A 12,600-nucleotide genomic window follows, 5' to 3' on the forward strand; every position below is an offset into this window, starting at 1 on the left:
CTTTTGCCTCAAATTCTTTAGACAAATAATCCAATTTGAGTTATATCTGTGTGAAAAATGTAGAGAATCCCCAAACAATTTAAGTTGGATGAGAGAGAGAACTTTTTCTGTAACACCCGGGAGAACATTCGCCAAGGAAATAATCACATTGCTCATTTCAGAAATGTACACCTGTAATTACTCTTAAAGCAAGGTTGAACTACTCTGAAGGTTAAAAGTTTAGTTCTTCTGGCCCCTTGCTTTCTTGGCTCAACAGCTTTCCGCTCCATCCAGAAACTGCAGATCCAAGCATTTAGACGGTGTAACGATCAGTATTATCTGGTCAATAGTCTCCTCACACACACAGCTGAGTCAGAGGAACACACGCAGCTCAGGAAACATCCCAGCCCTATGGGAAAACAACGCAATGTGCTGTAGCATCAACAATTGCAACATTGTTTCATTGCCTGAACTGAACATAATGATACCTACAGTATGCATGGAGACCTATGGATGGCCTTTTGTAGCATGTAATCTCTCTCATCAACATTAAATGATAAGTGGTTTTGTTGAGGTGGCGTGCTGTAAAACACCCGGGATAATTGTAGCTTTTTATTTACACTGACCCTGTCCACAACGCACATTACTACTCTGAATGTATTAACTGTTATACTGTATTAATCCTCTTGTTTTCTAAAACATTAGCTCTATTCAGGGCACACTTTTATCTACCTTGGGGGTTAAAGGCCTACTTTCCTCACACACTTGAAAGAAAAACAGTTTTATTTACAGTATATTTTTCTATACCAATTACTGACAAAAGTTACAGTCAGACTGGCTTTGTGTCGAAGTATCCTTGAGCAAGACTTAACGTAACTGTTCCCGATGAGCATGGTTTCCTCCACTGTCTGTGTGTGAATGGGTGAATGTAATGCACATTGTAAACCACTTTGGAGATAGGTGCTATGGAAATGCACCATATACCTAAGACGTATTCGAAAGAGACATCTTACTTCATCTCAACTGACTTGATCTGACCTCAATTTGAACTCTGTGGTTGACACATTTAATTCACATAAAAGCAGCATTTAATTAAGAAATATGAAACCGGTGTGCATGAATACGGTCTACTGTCCCATGTTTGCCACAAATGCAATTATCTCATAAAGCAGAAACTGTGTATCATGTTCAAACGCTTCAAAAATCTAGAGAGTCATTTAGTCATGAATGAAAGCAGACAGACGTTGAAGCGAGGCGGAATGCATTTGAAGTGCAAGGTCAAACCTTCCCAGCAACTGAGAAGGCACACATTTTGTACACTTTCAGAGTCCGATTAACACTGAGGATTTGACTGTGCATCTAGTGAGGCACTGCTCCACTGGCGCTCACTGATTTAGGAATTTAAACAGCGGCGTCTTAAAACACCCACAATCTTTGAAGGTGACGCACATCTTGCCCCCCCCCCTTCCCTCATCATATGCCATCATATCAGTGCCTTTTCCCGTGTTTTCAACAGATGACGCTAACAGATGAATGGGTCTCTTGCAATAAGCCTGAAGGAGGTACATAATCGCATGATTGCTATATTATTTGAGCTTATCGCAATTCTTTTTCATTATCGTTTGAATCATTTCCATTCATCCAGCATGAAAACAGCTGGAGGAAATAAACAGATATGGCATATTTCCATCATTATTTCCACATGGTTGTCCATGCTCTTTTAACCACTTTCAACCTAGTATCCTTATCTTGGGAGCCATTTAGTGAGAAATTGTTCAAAAATGTTGATACAAATGTCCAAAATGTAGTGAAAATAGCCGATCTACAAGCTCACGACACGGTTGAACAATTATTAAAATGATCAAGGATATGGTCCGTTTTGGCAATAGTACAATTCTATTGTTATTTACTTTGTTTATTTGGAACTAGTCATTGTAAGAAATGTCTTTGTATATGTTACTAGATTATTTTCGGGCAGCTGTGTGGCCTTCAAATCTAGCCCTACATCGCGCTGATCAGAGCAATGGTCACCGAGTTATGTCCATTTGAAGTGTTTAAAATGCTCTAACACTGCTGTAGGTGCCCCATATGTTTGCTATCCTCATGCCAGACCCCTGAATAGTGTTTGTGGCAGGCTTGGTGCGGATTGGATCATAGGAGCCGTCATGTAGTCCCTGCAGGGTGACTATTCTCATGGCAGACCCCTGAACAGTATTTGTGCCACGTTTGGTGCGACATACTGCAGGTTCCCATACACCGCTATGTCGTGTCGTCAGAAAGATCGGTTTTAATTTAAACATAGGATTTGACATATCTGCCCTGTGCAATTTTAGTTTACAAAGCCTTAAAAGGAAAACGGCAGAATAGAGTTGAAGTGAGGAACAGTGGCCAGTGGCACAGAGACTTATGGATGTGGGGGGGGGGTGGGTGGAGGTGACGGTGGGGATTCGGAGACGCTCTGCTTTGCGCCCTCAGCCATGGCCAGCAGCGCTCCATCGCGCATAGGGGGAGTTCATTCATGTGACGGGGGTGGTTTCTGTCACCGAAGTATAGACATTGGCCTCGTCTCTCTTTCAGTCAGATGATGAAATGCGAACGCGGCGGCGACAGCGGGCGTGCCAAGTGACGGATGACACGGGGGGGGCTGTCGTCTGTGGCCACCGGTTTCCATCACAGATGACAACTGCCGAGGCTGTGCCCCCCCTCCCACCACCGCCCACCCCCACCCTAGAGCGCAGAGACCGTCTCCCAGTGCTGACTGGCGGGCGAATGACCTTATCACTGGATCACACCAGCATCCACTTGAAAAGCCCCATCACATATACGACCGAGACACTGGCACGGAGGTTCGAGCAGCACAACGGCTCCGGGCATAGTTCTAGCTGGCTGTGTTATTTCACCCATGTCTGTTCAACGCACGCCATAGCTTTGAAGTGAAATATACAGAAGATCAGAAAACCATAGGACCACATGGTTACATAACTGCAGGGAAACAGGTTACCATTACAGCATGTCAACTCACTGCCACAATTTGTCCTTTCTTATTATGTCCGCCGTTGAACTGCCTGGTTGCCATGATGAAAATGTTCAACTTCTAGAAAATAATACTCCCAAGTACCCAATGTTCAGAGTACGGTCGGAGAAAAAAAAGGTATAGATGCAAAGTATACATTTGATTTACATGGTACAGACAATTTGCCAACCTTTCTGTTAGAATTGGGCAATCTACCTCCTGTTTTAAGGCCCCTGAACAACAAACAAAAATAAGACCAACTAGAGATAATTTTTGAACAATGGATTTGTGTTGGCGGAATTAATGAAAATATATTTAACAGTAGACAGAATCCCTGTTTGGCCAGGGGAGATATTGAGCATAATGAGCTTCAGGCAGTACTACTTAAACACGTAGGTGATCTACCCGACATTGGGTCTAAGGGTGCATTCGGAAATAAAACTCTGAGAATGTGCTCAGAACTCAGCTGAACTCTGGTATCGATGTCTGCCCCCAGAGAGTATGACCCAGCGGTCTCAGAGTGTATTTCTAAACACACCCTAAATTTCTCAATGGAAGAGTTGTATAAGAGTTCAGTTCTATAACATACTCTACCACAGGGGTCTTCAACAGGGGTCCGGGACCCCTAGGGGGTCCTCAGAGTTACTACAGGGGGTCCGCCAAATCTTTGTGTGATATATATTTGTTTTTACATTAACCCCTTGAACCCTAGCATCCCTTTTCTGAGGAGAACTTTGGCCAAAAATAGCCGATCTACAAGCTGACAACGCCTCGCGCTGCGAGGCGTTGTCAGCTTGTAGATCGGCTATTTTTTGGCAAAGAGCTATCGGTGTAGAGGGGAAAAAGAGCAGACCACATAAACAAAAAAAGTGTAATCCGAAACACAATTTTATACAATATAGAGGGGGTCCCTGCTTCATCTCTCTCTCAGCTAGGGCTGAAAACGTTGAAGACCCCTGCTCTACCATACAGATTGGTTAAATAACGTTTTATTCATTCAAATAAGTTCTGAATTGCAGCCTTAAACTCCCATAATTTTCCCTCCATGCCATTTGCAATCCCACTGCTACTTCAATCCAGGAGGACATCTACTGGCGAATCTTATTTCAAATAGCATACGCTAGTCATGACATCTCTATAGCACTGCGCATCTCATTACCTTAACGCCATGTGATACCTAAGGCACAGTAGGTAGTACTATACATATACGCTAGTAGGACACCGGGCAGGTGAAGGAACCAGATGTTCTTCTGATGACCCTGCACGCTACACCACTGTGATCTTATGTTCCTCAGCAAGTAGGGCACAAGAGCACTGGAGCGACACACACACACACACACACACACACACACACACACACACACACACACACACACACACACACACACACACACACACACACACACACACACACACACACACACACACACACACACACACACTATATCAAGTCTAAAGAGGGCATACGGCTCGGTTCCAGATGTTATGCATCTGCTGTACGACAACCCGATCAGTATGTATGACCATAAACTGTCTTATTCTCCACAAATCACAGCACTAAGACTTGAACCTGTGTGTGACTGTGTGTAGATGAGATCAATTAACTGCACCCAGATGTAATTTTTTTAGCAGAGATATGAGTGCATTTTTAGGTAAAAAAGAAGAAGAAGAAAAAGCAAAAACAAATTTAATTTGGCTGTAAGATATAAACCATCTGCTGGTACACAACATCAGTCTCGCTCCACATTTACAGCTTACATCACAATATTAATAACGACTGGACCGCCCCAGACCACAGGACTAACATTATACTGCATTATTAAATTGAGTTGGGTGTTTCTCTTTAATTGTACACCTAGCAGGGCTGACAGTGCAGTACTGTACGTACTCTTGCACTTGTGGGATGTACATCGTCTTCCGCGTGGGACAGGCCGGCTTAAATGTGTCACCAAAGCCACAGCATGTACTGTATGTGATCTGGTGTAGCCAACGTGCAGTTGAGTTTACGTTTAGATCCTGATTTCGGAGAGTCCTAGCCCACCGATTACAAAAACAGAAAGATCTACAAGCTCACAACGTGTCGCATTGCAACACCTGAGCTTGTAGATGGACTATTTTTTGTAAATGTTTTTGAATAGGGCTTACTGCAAGTGGTTAAAGTTTCTATATTTGAGAACATTTATAAGCAAACAAATAAATCCAAATAAACACAAATGAAACATTACGTAGGTATATATACATCATCGGTTGCCCATACCGATGTTGTCACAAACAGTCCAATAATGAAAGATACAATATCCGCTAAACCGGCATATTGGTCAGGCTCTATTTATGTTCTCTACAAATACAAGCTTGAGGCATGAATGTACCACTGTGCTATGAGGCCAAACAGTATCTTTCTGTGATTGTAATGCGTAGGGGGATTCTGAGGCAGCGGTGAGTACTGAATTAGGCCTTTAGAAAGCACACCCTTCTCATGTTCTTTATGTTAATGCGACAGACAGAGAAACCAGCGCACGCCCAAACCATACCATAGACTGTTATTCCTCCATAAGTGCCAAGTGATTTTGGCATCTGGAAGTATTGGTGCCTTGAGAATTGCAAGCACAGCTCCCCTCTGTGAGGAAAATATGAACGCGGTATTGGGCCAAGAGAGGTTGTATGGTACCCGAGATGCAGGGAATTCAACTGAAATCATTTACACCTCTCTCCTCGCCCCGTGATGGAACACTTTCAAGCCCAATGCCTTCTACAGAGAAAATAACAATGCAGAAACAAACTGAGCACTGCACTCGACTCGACCACGAGGGAAGGCAAAGCAGACAGCTGAACGGAAATTCATATTCAGGGAGAGCTATGAAATATGAGGTTTGTGTGCTGCCAAATTGATTTAGCTGTAAAAGAGAGAATTCTTTTTCATTTTTTCCCACCATAAACATTCTCACAGGTTTGCAGCTTCAGCGCATACTGTAGCAGGGCTGGTTGATCTGCTTACAATTCGCTGCCAAGGTCATAATCAAAGCTGTCTTCCTTGTGCATGCCTAATGGAAGTCTGGATCAGAAAGTATCGCTTTTCATTTTAGAACGTCAGTAATTCTCCGCCATTCTAGTTAGTTTGATGCCTGGACGGTTGAGCAGTGCAGCGTAACAGGACAGTGTAGCGCATCTCTCTGAGTCCCCAAAAGAATACTAATCAATCTCCTTTTTTATTTATTTTTTAGGTGCCTGTTCTACAAGAGGCAACTGTGTCCCACATTGAGAGACAAGACACAAGAACGTATCCTTCCCTCTATATCCTGTGATGATGTCTCTCCAAAATACAGTTTCATATAGACAATCAATTCTTAAAGGTCCATAGCGGTGTCAATACACGCCATTGTCATCATTATTATTCACAGCTTTTGTCACAACATACATAAACACAATTTTCCGTTAAAATGTTGGCAAACTGAGTAACTTAGTCGGTTAACGGTTAAGAGTTATGGACGTTTCAAATCCGATTGTAAATCAAACTTTTATCTAGGAACAATTCTGGGCTAGATTTTTCAAATTCATCTGTACAGTAAAATTGAACAAAACGCAATTGAGATTTCCTATCTCAATTAAGTTCAAGTCTCAAATGGAATTCAAAATCAAACCATAGCATGCTTTGGAAAATAGTCATTAACCAGAGTCAATGGACTAAACATACCAGACAATCGTCTTTTAAAGATAGAAGAGAAAACCATGATGGAACCTTGGAGCATTGTTTACATAAGAGTACATGTTCTGGTTTGTGAGTTACTGTATGCACATACTGTATCCATTTGTATCCACTGTATCCAAGTAATCCAACAAAGAAACATTGCACCAGTCCACAAAGTGGTACTGCTTGCACAAGTCTACTGTCAAAGGGGCAGCTCCAGGCTGTAAATAGAGATGACAGCATAAATTAAATAGCTTTGAAATAGTTATTCTTTGGGTTGTTTAAAGGAGTAGCTGACCCAAAAAATGTCTTATTTTCTATCAATTACACACCCCATGAAGCATTTGAATTCATGGAGATTTTTTAGTTTTTGTCGCATTCCTAAGCCAATAATTTGATTACCGGCAGAAAGACGCTAATGTATCCGGTAGGAGACTCAAAGGAGTCTCTTTGAGTCTCCTACCGGAAATACACCCGGTCATCAAATTATTGGCTCAGGAATGCGTCAAAAACGGGAAAAATAATCCACAAATTCAATGCTTCATCGGGTGTGTAATTGATAGAAAATAAGTAATTTTTTTTGGTGAACTACTCCTTTAAGGCAATCAAAATGACAGGATTCCTCCCCACCTTTACAGTAAGTGACTTATTGGGCTACATTTATCAAATGTGAGATGAAACAATTTGATCATAAATCGCTGGGCATTGCATTTAGACAAACAATGTGGGCTTTATCAAAGTTGTCTTATCAGTTCATTCATAGGGTCTGAAGAGATTTAACAAGTTCTCTAATCTGTTCATAACTTCATATTGTATTCGTTAATGGCGAAAACATGTCTGTAAAATGTGTTTGTAGATGCTTGATTGTAAAAGTGTGATTCACTAAAATGTCTGAAGCAGACAGATTATGAAAGTCGATTTGGCTCACATTACTTTAAAGTTTGGCAGTTTGCATAATGGAGGACAACACTGTGTGCACTCATAACAGTAGAGTATTTTCTTTGAAACAGATTTTAGGGTTCATTTAAGCATTTACATTGTGGCTTTCTCCTATTATGGCAATAGATGTTACTTGTGATGGTAATATAGCCAGCGAATTTGGCCATTTCCTTTATAAGGAATTTGCTATAAAATGTTCTATGTTAGTTATGTTAGTTTGTGTGATTAGCACTTACCATGAGCTGAACAATTAACGAATGAATGAAGCCAAAGACATGGATAGTGCGTTCATCCATTGTGGACATTGTGGTTGTGGCTGACGTGGGTTTTTGTAGGCTTGGATTTTTGTCAAATAATAATAACATGTTGCAGAACTTTTGACACAGAAATTCTTTTTTGCCTTTTGCCTTTTCTCTGCCATCTCTACATTGCCACCAAAGTAAGGAGCTGGGAATTCCAAGTTACTTGCATGGTATTTCAGGGGCGTGTATTGGTATTTATCAACAAATAACAAGGATACAAACAATGTTGTATCTTTGTGCATTATAAATTCAGTACATTTTTGTTGTTGTTGTTTGTATCCACTGATCCATACATTTACACACAGATTACGAAAAAATATATAAATGAGGCTTGTTGTATCAAAATGACCTTGACCTTATTACGGATACGGAAGTCTGAATATTTAGTATGAATCTTTGGAGCAGTTGCTTGGTGTAACACCTTGATCCTATATTCTCCCATAAAACAATTGCCTTATGGCATTAAAAGGCAGCCTACTGAGTAGAGGCCTGCAGTCAGTGTCTTCTTGTTACTTTACCAATGTGCCTTATAAAGATGTCAGGAAATGGCTTCACTGCTTGCTAATTATGACCACGGATATGCTCTGAAAGTGTGAAAAACACATTTTTCATTTCATTGGCACTTCAAACCAGGGCCTCCCAAAGTTTTCCATGCCAAGGATCCCCAAATAGCCTTTGGCTTTGAAAACCTGTGCCTTAAACTTCTAAATGGGAGAAAAATTGCCTCTGTCTCGAACCTCGGCTGCGACCCCCCCTGTCGAGCACTAAGGTTTGTGGTTGACAAAGCAGAGAAGGGTTGCCGCTGCTCTGTGACTGCACCACTGAACCGGAGTGGGCCCCAGTGAGGAAATCCAGACATTTCCAAATTTATCGTTGAATAAACTGGCAGCGCGGAGAGGGGTCTGACAGGCCATTCATCGTGCCGGGCGCCGGCCCAATGGCATGCGTGGACAGGCAACAGCGCTTTGATTTCCTGTCTCTACCGCCATGACGGATGGCGGAGCAACGGAGGGGGGAAGGCGGTGTGAGGCAGCCACTCGCCACAGCACCTCACCGGCTGCCATCCGCTTGGCCCACTCATCCACCCGCACCTTGCCTCATTGCTGTGGCCTTTCGGGACCGGGCGAGTGGACGTGGTGCGTAGGTGTTGTCTGTAAGTCATTTTAAGGTGTGCTCTGGCTCATAGGCCTTCCAAGAGATAAGAGATTACTTTCAGGCTTAAAGTTACAATCCAGGACTTATTTCAATGAATAAAACGTTATCTGTATGGTAGAGTATGTTGATAAAATATAACTAGTACACCTGCAATGGTTGGAGGTGGAGTCCCTACTCTTCCATTGAGAAGTTTAGACCCTGGTGTCGGGTAGGACACTGACTCATTGACAATGTCAATAAAGTTATTTTAGCAGACAGCACTCCAGCTTGCACACTAGAAGCACCGCCATTTTATTGTGGTCTGAACATCGTTGAAATAACATCACATAAAACATACGGACTGTAGCTTTAACCTAAGTATCTAACTCTGACTGATGGAGGCACAGCATAGAAATATGCATCCAACAGCAGCAACTGATCACACAGCTACTTTCAAAAGGTGGATCTTTTGTAGTAGGATTTGCAGATTAGTATTGAGGCTTAAGAATTACACATCGCTACACAATTCAGTTCAAAGCTGGACTCAAATATGGGGGCGAGAACCCCACCTCCACCCCCCGGCTACTTACAAGGAGACTGTCAAAGTTCAAGTCAGATACAGCTGTGTATAAAGCCTGATTTATATTTCATCATAATGACAGTGTCATGTGCCAAAAAAGCTCAAATGCAGTAGAGCTTGTAGATCTGCTTTTTTTGGCGCGCGACACCATCATACAACAGACTATACATTAAGCATAATTGGGGCATGCAATCCCCGGAGACTGCTGTCTTACTCTGGGAATATCGGCCACAGCTAGCGGAACAGAGTTCATACTAGATTGACAAATTGATTTTGTAGCTCATAATAATAAAGCAATGACATGGTTTGGTGATGAAAACAGGCCAATAATAGATGGCTTTTGCGAGAAGTGTTGTACTTCCTGAGATGACACAGTTGCTCGAGAGTGATTGATTGAGGGTGGCGATGAGAGGGAGATGAGAAGAGATGGGTGAAAACATGGCGCGTATAATGCCCAATTTATGGCATCGCGTGGGACACCGTCATATGACGGAGCATAAATTAAGCATCTCAGGGCAAAGGAAGAACATTTCATTGAACAGGCAATTCATTTTACATCATTATCAAATTCTGTACCCGGCATTGGGCCAAAATACATTCATGTGGGCACAATGCCTGCTCCACGGTGGTACAGGCCACTGGTTCTTAATGTCGGGTCTGGGGCCCACCAGGGGGTCCAAATGGACCCTTAAGGGTCTGTAACTCTGAGAGTGTACAAAATGGTACCAAATGCGTGGACAATTACTGGTCCTTTTGGTTCCAGTTGTTCACTCTCAGAGTTAATTATTAACACTGAAAGTGTAGATTATGCTTCTGTTTGTACACTCTCAGAATTACAGACCCATAAGCGTCCCCAATTTGGACTTCTGGTGGGCCCCGAACCAGGCGTTGAGAAACGGTGGTATAGGCCTCATTATAGGCTACTTCTGGTCGATGGTTGATTAGAAGATTTAATCTGCTAACATGGTGTGTATAATGAAAAAGAGGAGAGTCTTCCTAACAAGTTCCATTGCTTTATGTTCTGCTAATGTATCCTCCACAAAACTGGGCTCTTTAGTGTTGTGTTAGGACAGTGGCCAATGAAGTGGAGTGAATCATGTTTTTGCTTTATGTCCTGGAGGCTGAAGGTGTAATTGCTGTAGGGGATGCATTATTCAACAGGAAAGGTTATAACAGTAGCATAGCATGAAATGGACGAACATAGCCGAAACCTGAAAGGAATGGTAAGGCTTTGAATATATATAAAATGAAAGTATTGCCAGCAGTAGCCTAGGCCTATAGCAAACTACGGTCGGAGTGATGTTCTCGTCTTTTTTTCTTCTCACTGAAAGAAAGGATCAGGATGTATGGTTTAACCAAAACCCCCATTCATTCACTAATAATCAAACCGTGAAAGGGAACAAGTGTAGCCTATCAGCTATAAGAATAGCACATAATGTATAATGTGAATGAGGTTTGATGGCTGCGAACATAATTGCTGTATAATTATGGGGCATTTGCAGCAGTAACAAAAAGAAAAGAACGTGCATGCACATCCAATATGTTGAGCAGGTGCAGCAGGGGCAGGGCAGAATGAAATCATCACAAAAGATGACACTGCAATGTATAGCTCCTAAAGTATATTATAAATATACACAGTATAGATAGACACACACACACACACACACACACACACACACACACACACACACACACACACACACACACACACACACACACACACACACATAGAGACACACACACACACACACACACACACACACACACACACACACACACACACACACACACACACACACAGGCATGGCGTTTGCACCTGCACGTGTGTGTGTGTGTGTGTGTGTGTGTGTGTGTGTGTGTGTGTGTGTGTGTGTGTGTGTGTGTGTGTGTGTGTGTGCCTCTCTCTCTCTCTCTCTCTCTCTCTCACACACACACACATACACACACACACACACACACACACACACACACACACACACACACACACACACACACTCACTCTGGTAGGTCCAAAGTAATATAACAGTTGTCTTTTTCCACCCAGGTGTGATGTATATGTTGGGTTCTTACCCTCTCTCAGGAGATGGGAGTAGAACATCCACAGGAGCAGCAGGCAGCAAAGTGACGCACCTCCACCTGCGGAGAACGTCTTCACTCCCGACTGCATCCTCCTCCCTGCTGGCCCCCCGACCGGTCCTTCCCTTATCGGCTTGTTGTTGTTATTCCAACTTTAAAAATCTCCTGGTTTTACATGTGAAGATGCTCGACACGGGGGAGGACAAAATAGTTACTCCGGTGGTGTTTCGATTGTCTGTCATTGGCGTCCATTTTGAGGTATAATAGCAGAAGAGAGAGAAGAAGGGGAAAAAAAGAAAGCCCAGGCCAAAATGTGATGGACAGATAATATCCCGTTGATCAAAACAAATCCCGTTTGTATCTCACAAACCGGCTGTCAACGCAGAGAGAGAGGAGCGGGGAGCCGAGCTCTGCGTCCAAGACAAGTTCAACTAACCGTATATACGTACGACTCCGAGGAGAGGATTTGGCAAGTTTATGCAGTCAATCCTGTGGCTGGATTATCGCAAATTAGGTTTGTTTTGAAGTATAGGCAACGAGATAGAACAATACATCATCTGGAGGGTAGATTTGATCCTCTGGATCGCAGTAGAATGATGGTGGAAGTTCAACGGAGACCTTCCTCGAGCATCGAGCGGCGTCACCTTCCCCTTTCCTCATGCGCTCGGCGACGCAGCGCACCGTGTCTCATCAACTTCTGCACTGAGACCGACTGCCAGCCGAGACAAACATTACGTTACAAGTTGATAACATGGCTAGTCTGCCATCAATAAACAAGCACAGCCCTTGAGTGGCGTTTAAAGAAAACAACCGAACCCAAATAATGCATCATACGGTGTAATAAAGGCCACAATTTGGGCCAAATTACGCAAAAAAATAAATAATCACATCA

General features: G+C 42.8%; 1 protein-coding gene across 3 annotated transcripts in view; it reads right to left on the reverse strand.

The window, feature by feature from the left end:
• The window catches only part of tafa5l (TAFA chemokine like family member 5, like), a 41,682-nt gene extending 29,293 nt beyond the window's left edge, over positions 1 to 12,389 (reverse strand). For all 3 annotated transcript variants that reach the window (XM_080445052.1, XM_080445053.1, XM_080445054.1), the window contains exon 1: positions 11,703 to 12,389. In XM_080445052.1, coding sequence (XP_080301178.1) covers positions 11,703 to 11,799 — 97 coding nt within the window. In that variant the 5' untranslated portion in view covers positions 11,800 to 12,389. The remainder of the gene's footprint in view (positions 1 to 11,702) is intronic.
• Between the last annotated feature and the right edge of the window lie 211 nt (positions 12,390 to 12,600).

Source organism: Gymnoscopelus braueri (assembly GCF_963280865.1).
Source record: "Gymnoscopelus braueri genome assembly, chromosome: 12".
Classification (NCBI taxonomy): Eukaryota; Metazoa; Chordata; class Actinopteri; order Myctophiformes; family Myctophidae; genus Gymnoscopelus; species Gymnoscopelus braueri.